The 15,646-nt window shown below is 46.2% G+C and overlaps 1 protein-coding gene across 1 annotated transcript in view; it reads left to right on the top strand.

The window, feature by feature from the left end:
• Window positions 1–2,704: 2,704 nt before the first annotated feature.
• Window positions 2,705–15,646, top strand: part of T265_06266 (hypothetical protein) — a gene marked incomplete at both ends in the record, with an annotated part of 38,173 nt that continues 25,231 nt past the window's right edge. The window contains 4 exons of the mRNA XM_009171486.1: window positions 2,705–2,873; window positions 13,131–13,296; window positions 13,344–13,519; window positions 15,287–15,484. Of these exons, the coding sequence (XP_009169750.1) occupies window positions 2,740–2,873; window positions 13,131–13,296; window positions 13,344–13,519; window positions 15,287–15,484 (674 nt within the window). The remainder of the gene's footprint in view (window positions 2,874–13,130; window positions 13,297–13,343; window positions 13,520–15,286; window positions 15,485–15,646) is intronic.

Here is a 15,646-nt window from a genome sequence, read left to right as displayed (position 1 = left end):
GGATTAACGAAGCAACCAAAAGGAGAATGGGTTACGATGCAACAAAGAGCACAAACGGGCCATAAAATTCGATAAAAGCGCTGTCAAACTAGTGATTATTGTCAAGAGAAAACATACTTGACAAATTCTGTCATTTGTTTTCGAAGAGCGTGGTCACAAACAATTTGTGAATGCAAGCGGCGAATGCGAAAGGGTAACAGGGGAATATGGGATAAAAGAGAGAAACATTTCGTTCGAATTCATGCCACTAACAGTTACAGCCGGATAAGATGTAACCCAACGTAGATTAAAAGTTTGGTATCGAAACACGCGTCCAAGACCAACAACCGAAGAAAAGACAGACAGTGCTGAATGCTCCTCAAGGAGCAGCAAGCGCCAGCCGGGTCAAGACTCGCACATCAAGCACAAAGAGTCCATCGTACTGGATCTGGTATGAGGTTAAACGGCCAAAATATACGCTTAACACCATGTGCCACGCATAAGTGTCGCAAGTACGCAGAGAGCCCACAATGACAAGCAAACACACCCAGGAAGTCTCAGTCCAATAACACCCTCGGTGGACTGAGGAAACAGATCCCTCGATGGGAGATGATCATCGGTTGGTGAACCAAAAAGTCGAAATCACAACCGATGGCATGTAGGGCTGAGATTATAGCAAGGGAATATTCACCAGCACCATATTTCTGCTTCTTCTCATTCCACAGAGTCACCCCATGTCCATCCGAGACTACGTTGACGTCTATTACAGCTGCACGACGACCTCGAACAGCGATTAGGTCAGGTTTGATGAAGGACGCCGAATTAGGTGCTCCCAACTCCTCGAAGATGGTGTATCCCGGTCGACGGTTACGTTTTGCAAGCTCCCTTGCAACCCGACTATGACGAGCACATCCGGCATCATGCATGATCCGGCAGGATTGCAAAATATGCACCAAAATCTCCGATTGGCCACAGTTTCCACGACATAAGACCACCATGACCATGCCGAGCGCCTCTAAATCTCGTCCTGAGCAGGTTGCTTCGGAGCTGGATACCGCGGATAAATACCCGAGGAAACACTCGTTCTGGAAATACAATCCATTGATTAGAGGGGACAATGCGACCAACACTCGTACACCGCGACCTTCAACGATGTTGTGAGGACTATCACCGTAACCAGCCACCAGCCTTTCTTGGTGCTTATGCAATCACCATGGACTCGGATCGGAAGGCTCAGATCCCGAACAATTTCGCCAAGTGCGGAATCGTTGACCACATTGCGTAGCACTCGGCACTGAGTAGAGAGGGGCTTTTCCACAGGCGTTCTCCGCTGCATCGGGACTGTTGCACTCAGACTTGGGATACCATGTTCCCCATGTCGTTTACCGACGTGGATGTAGCTTGTAGTGGTCTGGCTACCCAATAAGTTAGTTTACCAGGAGTGTGTGACAAAGAAATAAAAATGGTTACGCTAGGTTGGGTACACAAAAATAAAGAGATCAGACGGAACAGACTCACTAGCAATTGTTCTCTTCGAAATAGTTCGTCGTTGGCCCAGGTCAGCGAATAAACAATAATCCAGTTATGTTGGTCCAGATGTTTTCTTCTGAACAGTTCCCACATATAATAGATTCCGAAGATGACTGAAATGTTTTGGTACCAGAGTTAGTACATGAGACTCGCGAATGACCTCTGCAAGCGCGAGCGAAATCAGAAGAGAGTCGAAGCACGTGACCATGCTTGTATTCTGTGTAATTGTACAAGTGCGCGTTTTTTGTAGCTTTCCGTATTCAAACAAAAAACGATTATGCAATTGGTGCAATACGTAGTGTTATAATGGAAGTAAAATAAAGGTACAAAACCCCACAAGCTTGTAGTGGTTAACGAAGCTATGGAGTCTCTAGTGAACTGAACAAATCAATGATGTAAGCCAGATTCAAAGTCACAAAGAGAAAAATACAAGTAAATTTTGACTCACAGTTCAAAATAGGAGATTCCGTAGTTCCGTATTCCGCTGAACCACCACACAAAGAATAGTTCTATCTTCCTGGTATCCCAAATCTCCGGTGATCGAAATATTATTCCACAAGCGTGAATATATTAGTCCAGTGTTTGTAGCTGAAATGTTTGTTCACGTTTAGTGTTAGCAGCGGTCAAATATAGCCAACCGGCGGTCACAACAACAGTCACTCAGCAAAAGTCTCAAAGTCACGTTGGAGCCAACGCGCGGGCGGTAGCGGTTGTATTTCAGTAAAACAAACTTTTGTACAGCGATGTGACTGATAATGATGGGAAAAAAGAAGATGATACTGAGCATGAAAAAAAGCAGTTTACAAGTGCTACAAGCTCATCAGGTTGCCCCTCGGTAGACGTAGCCATCCATGAACATATTGCTGATGTAGTTGTCCATTATTTTGAACGTGTTTGGATGAAATTGGCCGAGCACGAGTGAATATGTCAGCCTCGGTATCACGCAGTTCCTCGTGACATCCATTCTTTGATGCGGTTTCGACGGGGCACGCGGCGCCTCATCGAGCAGTTTGAGGTATGCAGGCAAACACTAAGCACCCACCCAAGTGAGCCGTGATGACGTCTTCGCATATGGCGGCGAAAAGTCTGGAAGTCAGCCGCCAAGCCCAGTGAACAGATCAACAACCACCTGAGCAACAGCCAGTTTGTAACCACTTCCCGTACTGGTGAGCTATTCTTAACCGTCCAATCATGAAGGCGCTGTTTTGGGCTGACCGCGGACTCCACAATATGGCTTTAGATTTTGGACTTGATCTTGACGAGCTGACATCAGCTTTCAGCGCGAAAGAAACATCAAAGTCAGCCTCAAACGTTCCGACAAGACAATGCATAGACGCCCCAGAGTTTGCTGAGAAAAAAAGGAGGTGAGTGAGAGTTTGGGGCGGATGAAATTTCCCTCCGTAGTGGTTTAGTCAGGCGATCATTATTCTACCTTACCTCACTTCCTGTCCGACTGTTCATAGTCATCGTCTGCTATATGAAGTTTTGATTTTGGGACGACCCACAGCGACGAAGGGCGGTGGGTGGAAGTTTCGTGTTTTAGATGTGATCGAATGTTGGCCATTGTCACACCTATTTGTGGATATACTGAGACTATTCCAACGAAATCCCTCAAATTTTGTGTTGAAACAGTAGCGATGTATGTTTGCATATGTATCTCATGGGGAGGAGACGCTAGATGGCCCTTCTGGCCATTACTCAACTTCGGCTCAATCTAATGGCAGTCGCCGGATTCATTCACACTTGATGTTTATTGCTCCAAATCGTCCCCGAGTAGGGTGTACTCGGTAGACAAGCGATGCGCCGGTTAATTAGTCTCCATTATCGTTCTCAGTCAGTAAAAAACGATGGAATGATGCAAAACATTCATGGGGGACTAGATAAAGTATTCTTTGTAAGGGACTTGTAAAGTAGTGCCAACACCGATGATGTGCACTAGAACTTAAATTCAGAGCTCTAGAGGGGGGCTGGTTGATATGGCGCTGGTTGATATGAATGGGTGGCGATAAAAACAACCTGATGCAAGTGTTGGATATAAGTAATCCAATGATGTGGAGGGTGTGTGAAAGAATCAGTCGTGGATCTACGCGTTTGGTGGAGGTTTGTAAGAGTTTGAGTATGGGGAGTGGTTGCTTATTTACCCAAAGCTGCCGCTGGGCCACAGGTGACCTGCACACACGTCGGCGTGGCGACCAGCTGAAGTGCCCATGGTGGCAAGCTGAAGTGCCCATGGACTTCCCGTAGCGTAATAACAATTGACGTTTTTTAAAGTCCACATAGTGTCAACAACGTTGTCTATCAGACAGGGCCGTCAACTTCTAGAATTCACTGCCTGCTGCGGTAGTGGGAGAGGGGGCGACAACACTTAAGCGAGGAGGAATAGCGAGAGACGTGGTGCCGGAATCTATATCAATGGCAGATTACCTACTGTCTTCTATCACCTTACTACTGAATGCCAACATTGTGTGGCAGGCTCAGAGTACCCAAACTTAATGTAGTAGGGAATAATTGAGAGCAATGCATTATTATAAGAAATACTCCTGATCCAAGTCCAGTAGTCCTGGAGGAAGCATTTCAAGGGGATTCCCATCCTTGCAAACGTGCGACACAAAATCAATCAGTTGTCATCCATAAACCATGTGCCATAGCTACATTGGTTCCAGCTGCTACAGTTTCGATCACCGGAAAGTGGGAAAGCATGGAACGTACAGCCAAGCCTTTTTAGGGAACGGGATGTTTCGTCATCGTCATCATCATTATTATCATTATCCTCACCATCCTCGTCATCGACGTCATCACTGACGTCATCAGCATAACGTCAGTGTTCGGGAACCACGTTGCTACGTATTGAAGGCAACGGCTCTCCACTGACCTCATGATTTGGCTATTTTCGTCAGTGTCACTAAACTTTGGTGATTTGAGTCCCGGAGTCCTCATCCGGGGAGGCAGCTGTTGTCGACCTAACCCGGCTTACTTGTTAGTGTCTTCACGCTTCGTCACCAGGCCAAACACTTGACCTCTCGGTCTCTTCCATTCAGCACAAGGCTCGGTGCGGGTAGACCGTCTTTAGGCGTGCGAAGTGCATGTCTTAACTAGCGTAACCCATGAGGCATGAGTAATTCATCTATCGCGGGAGAGTTCCTTCCTCCTAGGACCATCTGACCTATCTCGGCTACACTAACCCGTTGTTCCCACAACATCCAACCGGTGCTCCGGAGACACTAGTGGTAAAAAACCGACATCTTTCATGTGCCCTCTGCGCATAGAGGCGACGTCTGTGATCTATAGAGCGGCATGGATTTCACCGACAAAGTTTATGCTCTTCCCTTGATAGACAAACTGATGTCACGTCGGCGCCATAGTTGTCAGAAGTTGGAAGGGGTTGTCGTGGACTTCCCGGTTTGAGAAGTAATCTCCATCCAAGCCGATGGACCAGAACTTATACAACTGCCTAGGTAAACAAATTTGTCTACTACGTCGATTGGCTTGTCTGAAGGCATGATGTTTGAATTTGACCCCACCCGGTCTTGCAGCAGCACTTTACACTTTGCAGACGTGAAGTGTATGCCAAGTTTCAAGCAGCACACCAATAACAAAGTTGAAGAGAGAAAATAAGAGACGGTAGTCTAGTCTTATAGCACTGGGCCTGTTGAACTCCGTCCAAAGCTTTACGTATACTCGTACATGCTCACAGGAGGTCGCATACAGTGCCCTTATAAGGGATGTAAATTTGTAGGGGACACCTTTGAACGGTAGAGATCGTCAAAGTTGCTGACGATAGGCAAAGTCAAAAGTAGTCTTCAGATAAAGAAAAAGACCAACATGGGACGTTTGAAGGAGTGGCGCTGTTCAAGAAGTCGTCTCAAGGCAAACATGGTTGATGCATCCTCGACTGGGGCCGAGCCAAACTTGATTTTCACGAATGTCTCTGCTACAGAAACTAATGCTAGAGAGTATTTTATTTGCGACGGATGCTACGATGGTTTTCGTATGACGTCCTTGTGCCTTCTTTGAAAATTGGTATGATGGTCGAGGATCTCTATTCGGCCGGTATTCTGTTTTCGGCCCAAATCTTCTGCAATATGGATGTCAGGCTGTTCACCAGTATCTCGCCATTGAGAATCCCCCGAACCCCGATTTAAAGATTTCTACTACAGCTACGTACCCGCCTACTACCTACAAGGCTTCTGATGTTGACTCTTAGTGGAAGGTAGTGTCCAAAACCCTGAAAGATTCTCGATAATCTCCTTTTGGAGTACTTCAACCAAACGGACGTAGGCACAATCTCGAGCAACAATCTATGATTGCTCGAAACTTGGGCACGCATCAGTGGTCGAGAGTACAGCACCACTCGATGAAATTTCAGACTTGAGGTGAAAAAAGCATCTAAGCAAATCATGAATCATGGTAGATCCGGAAATCCGAAGAGGTAGAGCAGGCAGGAGACGTTGAGTGTGGGGTAACTATCCCAGGTGGATTTCACAGGTGTATAGCGACTGCCTTGGCTGTAATCAAGCAACTCCGTTGGATAAAACTGGCAGTTCATTTGGTACACGGTAAATGACTTAAAATCACTCATTTGGAATGACTACGTAGATTGGTTAGTGAAGTGTAGAACATGGAGACCCGAGCGATAGGTTGCTTGCGCCCTCCATCTCGCATCTAGTTGGATGCTTTGAGACAGTGAAGAGGGCTGTTGAGTGACTTGGTCGGTTGATTCGTGTCAAACGACCAAGGCAGACTCAGCGTTCGCACGAAACGTTTTTGACAACACAGTAACGGATTTCACAGGTGTATAGCGACTGCCTTGGCTGTAATCAAGCAACTCCGTTGGATAAAACTGGCAGTTCATTTGGTACACGGTAAATGACTTAAAATCACTCATTTGGAATGACTACGTGCTCGGTATCAATTAGGTTGGACGCAATTGAGCTTCTGGCTGAACTGTTGAGGCTAATGGTATTCCGGTAAGAGAGGTGCTCGCGTATTATCTTAGAAAGTTGCCATGTCGTGCGCCCAAAATACTCCACTGAACAACAGCAGGAGAGAGAATACACAACCATATTCTGGGTGAGGACTGGCATCTTGTCTTTGAGGTTTAAGTTGAGCAAAGGGTTGGTTGTAAATCATGACCGCATAGTTCCAGCCGGAAACGTGCGTTGTAGGGATTGAAACAAGCGGCATCGACTATGTTCGCCAACAGGTCGCCTTTATACGGTAAACTCAAGTATATTGGTTTCCTTCCAACGGTAGTGATAGGCGGTTGGATAGGGCGATCGGACATATTCCTGGTTATAAATCTCTTCGGGTAACCATTGGCTCGGAGCACGTTATCAATGTGCTGCAGTTCAGAGTCCAGTGTATCAGCAGAGCAAATACGTTTTGCTCGGCTCGTTAAAGTTTGAATCAGATTTCGTTCCGGCCTCAGCGTCGCTTATTTTGCGTCACCTTACGAAGGCGGGCGACATTGTGCTCAACTTTGAAACAAGGCGGGAGGCACAAGATTTACATGAAAAGCTAACCTTCGGCATGTGCCTAACACTCATAAAGTTCAAGGTCATGCTGAGGGATGTGGACATGTGGACATGCATAACTTTAGACTTAGCCGCTCTGGACATACTGAGGTCTTTGGCCACGTCTTTGACTGATGTCCCAGATCTATAGTGGGAATCGGTTGGAGCCGGCGGATTTTCAGTGAGTTGGTCAGGAGACGGGTTCTTGGTGAATCAGAGGGTAGTTCCTTCAATGAAAGAATCCAGTACTACAAGCTAAAGTGGCTGAGCCATGTGTTACGCGTGCCAAGTTACCGTCCGCCAGAGACATCGATGTTACCCATGCTTAATTTGGAGTGACGGAAACCTGGAGGTGGGCAGAATTTGACATGACACAATAAAATGGAAAATATGACGAAAAGTTTTGCGATGTTGCGTTGTTTGCCTTACAGGATGGGTTCTATGCTTGACTGGAGTCACTGAACAATATGGCGCCTAACCGGTGTTAGTGGCATTCATTCTGCCAGTTTCTGTCCAGATCGTCTGGCTTAGTACTGTAGGCGCAGGCTTCCTGGATGTTTCTTGTAAGCAAGTCCTACACATCCCAATAATTTATCAGCTCCCCCTCCAATGCGCAGCTACCTACCCCACCTTCCCGAATAATCGGTGAACGAAATTGGCAGCTACAACCACTGTACGACATGTACGCGGTCATTATAGCTGACAATGATGATGATTGCTATGACTGACTGTATGTGTTCCCATCTGGTGTTGCTGTCAGTGGTCGTGATAATGAAAGAGGCACTTGAAAGGGAAGCTTACTGTTTATTTTAAAGCGGCCAAGCGGGTTCCGAAAACACGGTGAAAATCGTTCCTCCCAGTCTTCACTCAGTGAAGAGTAGAAACAGCCTTTTTGATGTTTAGAAGAAAAAAATGTTCAGCTGTAACACCCCTTTCGATCCTAGCTGCCATGCCACCATAAGGGAGCATTAGGGCTGGATACTGTCGGGTCGTCTAGGTGTATATAGGAGCAGTCGAGATGACGGTGTTGGGTTCGAACCTTCCAGTCTGCACATTCACGTGTTAACCGCCTGGCTATCTCGAGCTTAGGAGAAACGTCAGAAATGCTAGAAGAAACTCCAGGAGTATCGGTAGATGAAGTACGTGGGCGGAAACACTGGAAGTCGACAGGCAAAGATAGGGTTCGAACCACGAACCTTTTGGTCAGTAGATTCGCGCTCTAACCACTGAGCCATCTCGCCCCATACTACCCAGCTGCTCTGATTCCATTCCTGAGCATTGATGAAGGCGTCAGGGAAATCCGGGGATATCCCTATTGTCGAACCGGTCATTAAGAAGGATCCGTCCTTATAACCTTGGCGTGTAGGTATCCTGGCTCGGTGGAGACCCTGTACTGCAACAGTTGCGAGAAGTGGCGTAACATTCCCACTGTCTTATTCTACAGGACTTTAGCGTTCCCAGTGTTATGATCCAGACAAACAGACAGACAGGTGTAGATGAGTCAGTTTTCTGTGACGTACGATGAATGAAGATTCGAAAATGAAGATTGAACTGTCCTGTTGATAAATGACCAATTAATGGTATGTTGGTAATAAAGTTTATGTAAAATACAAAGGTGTATCTGATTCCGTGGGTCGTTTGGCTCCTTTCGCTACGCTTGTATGAAAGAATATATACCCGAAGTCCATGAATATCATATGTCCTCGTACTTACATGAAGATGAGTATGCAATGGTGTATATGGAGACCTTAAAAAATCGCCTACAAGATTGGTAGCCGACAAAAGTCTCCATTGTCCATGGTGGTGGGAGTCTGGTGAAATCAGTGAATTCGTGGTGAGACGATCAGGGAGCAGTTATTTGGTTTAGATGAATCTAGCACTGCAAACTAAGGTCGCTGGGTCATCGGCTGCTGTCTACTGGGAAGCGTTTTTTCATGCCTTATTCGGAGTGACGGAGACTTAATGTTTGACAAAATGCGACATAGTAGAAGGGAATGATGTTCTGAAAAGTCAGGGTATTGTTATCCTTCCAGTTCGAGACCCACGTGACTCTTCAGGTGTAATCGATATCGATGGTGTTCATTCTGTGAGTTTTCGAATAGTCTGATTGAACGGTTTGAGGTGTAGGCATTTCCAAATGCTTGCTGTAGGTTAGTACTAGGTCCATTTCATATCCACTCTTATTTCACTTTAAGGCTTTAAGCACAGTTAAATGCGCCTCCTGGTTGCACGGCAGTAAATCATCAATGCCGACTGGATGTCACTGTTTCTCGTGACGATTGCCTTCCCATTGTTTGCTGAAGCCACCGAAGGATGTGACTGTTAATCGAACTCAACGGCTTTCATGCTGTCAGTTTAGTCAGGTTGTCTGATTGAGTGTTGGAGGCGCAGATATCACGAATGTCTGTGGTAGACTTGATCTGGGCCTCCCTTCACGTCATCGAAGCCTCAGTGTTGAACAGTGATGTCGTGCTGTCGATGATGATGTGACTTTTCTTTTGGTCCCATATTCTTCGTTGTGGGAGTTCAAACAAAATGACAGTTTTAAAACAGTGAAACACCAGCGTTCTTTTCTGTTTTTGCTGTCAGGGATGATGGTAATTAGTTCTTGGGTCAATAGAAACAGATGGAATTCAGTCGTGACTAATATACCGTCCGGTTGGGGTAGTCGCTAAATGGTCGTCGAGTCCAGTTTCGGTTTTCCCTCTGATCGCTTGTGGAGCTCATTGGCAGATGAATTCATTTTCCGCATGATCTTTTGGGAATCCAACATGTATATAATGAGGAATACATCCAGAATCTGAACTTCTTCAACTAGGGGGTCATTTTTTGGATGATGTAACCGTTCATTCAGGCAGAACAAGTCCCGGGTGTGGCAGCTACTTACAACGAATAACCCTTGACGTTAAATGCTTGCTGTGTGAAAAATTTCATTCACGGCTTTTTGCGTTGGTCGATGTGCAAAACGATGATCTTAGGGAGTAGAGTCCTTCATGTGGGACAGACTATCAAGGCTCCAGAGGAAGAGGGAGTGACCATCCATAGGATAGTATTCAAACGCTTGATTTTTTGGTAGCCTCTTAGGTGGCAAACTGTCGTGCTGTTGGCTGTTATACCTTTATCACAAAGGATTAGCTTGTACAGCAAACTTTTGAAGCGTTTTCAAATTCAGTGGAGCTCATCAGGGCTGTCCGCTTTCCTCCTTTTCTCTCAACTTTGTCATAGTTGTTACCATGGTTGGTAACCCCATGTGCTACACAGCCAATGCCGGTCAGTGTTTCATCGTCGTCATCACCATCGAATAAAGTAACACCAGTGGGGACACTACCCTACAACCACAAAGTTTAGCTAGTTATATTTAAAACCTTAAAGTAAAACTGTGGTGGACGGAGGAGGGATAGGATGCTAGCCTGCTGCAAGCATTTTGGAAGGCACATATTTAAATACCGAACCAGATAAGCTGGTAGGAAATAGACAGCACGAACGCCACTAACATCGGTTAGACACCACTTCGTCGAAACTCCCTATCCTCATGCATGGGGGCTATGCGGATACCATCCAGCAAGGGACCACGCTCACAGCACCAAAACCACTCGCGATTTCCTCAGCAAATGTTTTCTACACTACATGCTGTCCGCCTCGCTATTCTGAATGTAGAACGGAGGAGAATACTGGTCTCAGTAGACGACCCAACCTGTGTATTACATGGTCGATCCAGTGCGCCTGTTGGTTCTCGAGCTCAAGATTGCTCATTGGTTAAGACGCTAACTTAATGACCGGAAGGTCCGTGCTTTGAACCCAATCCCGGTTTCCCCACCGCCTCTGTTTGGGGTTGGACAACGTGACAATATATCAGCTCTCATGTTTCGGATCGCATGGCAGCTAGGTACCGAAAGTGTGTTACAGCTGGATGATAATTTACTATAGGTGATGGTGCTGCATAGTTCTCGTGGCTTATGTACACACTGAATGGCCGGACACCCGTTTTATAATTACCTCGATACCATCATTGCTTCGGAGACTCCTGAAGACCCAGGGAGGTCATGTCTTGCAACAGCACAACACAACTGCTACTGTAGCCCGCCACATACTGTCTTTGGGACCTAGTGATATACATTTTTGACGCCATAAATCGTCCATTTGTAGCACGTTTTCGGTGCCTGGAGGCCATGCCAACGGAAAGAGGCACGAGTTTCGGAATACTGTTAGGTTACCCATGCCTAGATAGGAGCAGCCGAGATGCTGAAATTGGGTTCGATCCACGGCAGTGAAGCATCAGTGCCAACACTGATGTTGCTGTCTTTGATGATGATGATGACGGACCCTCCGGTCCGTAAGCTGACTCCTTAGCTACACCATAAGGACTCAAACGAGCAAACATAGTGCGAGCGTTTGAGTTTCGTTCCCTGATTTTGTCGGACTACCATCCTCTACAACCTCCTGTGCTCCTTAAACTTCAAGAGGCTGAACTTCTTGAAGAAAGATTTTGCACTTCCATTGAAGAATATGTCAAGCACCAGAAGCTGCGTTGGTTGGGATGTGTATTGCCTATGCCGAACCATTGTTTATCGAAGAATGTTCTTTTCCATGCCAAATTCATAGTGGCGGAAGCAGAGAGGTGGCAGAAGGGTATGAAGGAGAAGGTGTTGTTGGTGCTACTCGCCTTCCAAGGGTAGGAACCGCGTGATTCTCACTACGCCTGGTTGGAGACGCTGCAAGATATGGCTGCCAGTTGGTGTTAGCGGCGTTCATGTTGTCAGTTTCTGTACAGATTACCTGAATGAGAGTCTGGAGGTGTAGGCTTCTTGGAATGATTGTAGTAAGTTAGCGTTAAGTTCATTCCCCGTCCATCTTTATTCTTTTCTTCACAATGAGACTCAAATAAATCATAGTTGTACGGCAGCGAAACCTCCTCGTTTAACACTGATGTTCTGCTGTCGATGATGATAATGATGATTTTGCACTTTCTAGGGCATATGCCGAAAGATTGTGTGGTGGCCCTACAGATTCGAGTAATCTCTGCGTACTCCATGATGGCGATGTTTAACGGAAGCGAAAGAAGTGGAAATGCTTGTCGGGTACCACACTTTGCAGAAATTTTTTTGTAGCTAATACTACCCTCACACACCCCGAAGTGTGTAATTATAAATACTGGCGTATGTTCATGAAGTGCTTCGGCTAGATCGATCGACATAGTCAAACGTATCTTTGAAGTCAAGAAGCACTGGGATGGTTGTTCGTCTCTATGTATGTATGTAACACCCGGTGAAAGGTGAGATTATAGTTAGTGTATCATCTACGCCGAGAAAAACCCGTTTGCTGCATACGTGATGAAGTCTCGCGTGCTGCCATAGGACGAGGAAGAGTAGAAGGCGCTGTGAGTGCCATTTTGAAAGGTGGGTTATATTATCCTCTCATCTAGATTTTCTATGGTGACCTCTTGTTCCCAAATACACGCAGTCCACGTTCCCGTTATGGGCCGGTAACGCGAGCGAATTAACAGATGATCGAATGATATTTTTTCGAAATAGTTCTCCCCACAGTCAAAATCCTCTTTGCTGGATATCCAACGGTCATTGTGGCCCCTCATGGTTTCACTGACAAGAGGCTTCGGAGGACCGGAGACAATCTGCCTGGGGGATTCCTGCATAGTCATAGTCCTATCTGAAACGTAGCGCTCAGAAGAAACCTGCTACCGCACACAGAACACGCGATATCGCGTACAATTCATTTGACAGCTAACGTCCGGAGTCTGATCAGCACACGGGCATTCGGAAAGTTGGCTCTGATATTTTTGTTTGGTTCCGTAGTTCATAACAAATGTACACATCCCAGCAGTTTATTAACTGTGCTCACTGTGTGGCAGGGCGTGTGTACGCCCAGCGGAAATTGTCACTGAACAATTCGATTTGCTTCCCTAGAGCTGACCTGTTTTCTTAATGTCACTTTACGGCGCTTGGTTTATCTTTAGGAATATGATCAAGCGCTTATTTTCGTGTTGTGTTTTTCACTTGTGTTATAAATAATAGACTTAAGCTAACCTTTCATTCTGTGTGCACCATCTTACTGGTGTTGCGTCACACCTTTACTGTATCTTTTGTTGCACAGAGCTGAAGCGTCGTTAAAACCACTATTACAAGAAGTCTCTGTTGGTGTTTCTTCCGATGAGCCAGCAAAACGCTCCAAACTCGCCTCAGAGTTGGATGCTTTGGAGTTCAAAGCCCCTAGAATCAAGATCCACAAAATTGCTGCCCCGGATGCGTGTACGCACGAAGTACGTTGTCCAGTTTAACGCACAGTTTACTTATCATTATTTATCAGGTTGCTGTCCCGCCGGATATGGAGTATCTGCCCATCACAAAGGATAGCAGACCTCCTGCAAAAACCTACCCGTTTACCCTCGATCCGTTCCAGCAACAAGCTATTACCTGTATAGATAATAACCAGTCAGTCATGATTTCAGCACATACCTCGGCGGGAAAGACTGTGGTAGCAGAGTAAGTATTCTGCAGGGAAGTGTCACTTTCCTGCTAAATATAGTTTTCCGAGACTTCACTGAGGTTGAACAAACTTATGTAACCTTGGCAACTTGTCCTCTCTTTTGTTTTAGCTAGATTGCATGTCTTGTTGCTCAGTTGGCGGTTACTGAAGAATGGATAAAGTATAGGCGGAAACCATCTACAAGGTTGATGGAAATGCAGGAAAAACGCAGTGAGCTACCCTCAGGCGAGGAACGAGCAGTCAAGCATAACACGCCTTCAGCATAGGTCTGGTAAACGTCAGCTGGAATCTCAAATAAGTGAACATTTCAAGAATCTGTGGAAAAAGTGTGAAAGTCTTCTAGGGTCGTGCGATCCCGTGGGAAGACAGAGGAAAGTTCTCCGAGAATTTTTTTAGCCTCCTTGAACCGAGGAAGTGAGCAGCACGAACGAATGACTTAGGAAAGGATCCAGGAGATAGGAGTGTGAACAACACTCCTCGTCTTAGAAGCGATAGGATAAAGAAAGGGGTTTTCCGTCCCCACTGCCGTATGGGGTTTAAGGGCCACCAATCATAGTAAGGAAGGCAGTGGAACACGCAACTCCGCTCCGTTGGAATTGGTCGACGGGAGGTCAACGTGTGGTGAAAGTAGCATGATAACACCTTAATGTTGTGGCAACAATCTGAAACAGTGACACTGTCTCCACTAATCAAAGATGGTCGTCTTTCCTGACTTGGAAGTTGCTTTCGGTCCTGTTGATCATTGGGCACTGACAGTGTCTGTGGAGCATATGTACTCATCAATTCGTAGCTCTCTAAGGTGGCGTCAGACAAGACATTCTCCGTCCCTTTTCCCCTTCAACTTTTCACCAATATGGAGTTGAACTCCTTCCAGGGCGAGACGGCTCAAGTTGTTGGAGCACCAATTTACTGACCGGAATGTCCGTGGTTGAAAACCGACCTCTGCTTCTCGACTTCGTCTGTCTAGGCATGGGCTACCTGGCAGTACCTCAGCCATCGGATGGCATGGCAGTTAAGACGCGGAAGGATGCTACAGCTGTACGGTTTAGGACGTTCAATCACGCATTGAGTATCTACTAAATAACCTCAATAGCTCAGCCTCATAGATTGGCGCGCGCTTCGTCTACAAAGTGTACAATTCTGCTGCAAGACCAAATAGCACCTGAAACGCATACTTGTAGGAGGGCCGATTGAGATTTCACACGAAGTTTTTGACCGACAACTCTTATCAGTCCCGGTGGTCTAGCTGAAAGCTAGACCGTCTGAGTAAGGAAGAACAAGGTGGTTTTTTTATGCCAAAATCCAACACTTGTGGCGTAGGCGTTACACCAGTTTGCTTGTCAGAGTCGAGCATACTATGCTACCATATCGCTAGCATCCATATCGCTATATACATAAGAAAATTGGCTACTGCTACTACGTTAAGAACCTTTCCGTTTCTGATCATCATTGACTTCGGATCATTGACCGAGTCTGTGGGAAAATCGGGTCGATAGTGCTTAACTATGCCGAATAGCACGCACACGATAGATTGGGCTGATGACCCATAGGTGTTGCACTGGTTTGGTCATATGTCCAACGGACTCGATTTCTCGAAGGGATCTCTTCGTGCAGCCACAGAGAGAATGCAAACCAGCCAGGGATGGTCCATTTAGGTGCGTTTTTAGCTAGACTATTATTTCCGTGGTGCGGACAAAAGTTACGGGCTCTTTGACATTTCTTGTGGTCCAAATTATGCTGTTCCTCTTTCTGCCTCACTTCAGGTATGCCATTGCAACAGCTCTACGCGACAAGCAGCGAGTTATCTACACCACACCCATAAAGGCTTTGAGTAATCAGAAGTATCGAGAATTCTACGAGCAGTTCCCAGAAGTCGGTTTGATGACGGGCGACGCCACTATCAATCCCAGTGCAAGTGTCCTCATTATGACCACGGAGATACTGCAGTCCATGTTGTACCGGTGAGCGAACCCTCTTTAAATCCGTTTCGGTGGGCATCTTTTCTCCTCCTGGTACATCAATCTTTAAGCAAGTGTCCTATGACCACGGAGATACTGCAGTCCATGTTGTACCGGTGAGCGAACCCTCTTTAAATCCGTTTCGGTGGGCATCTTTTCTTTCTC

This window comes from Opisthorchis viverrini (assembly GCF_000715545.1).
Source record: "Opisthorchis viverrini unplaced genomic scaffold opera_v5_131, whole genome shotgun sequence".
NCBI lineage: Eukaryota > Metazoa > Platyhelminthes > Trematoda > Opisthorchiida > Opisthorchiidae > Opisthorchis > Opisthorchis viverrini.
This window is presented reverse-complemented; position numbering and strand designations above follow the sequence as displayed.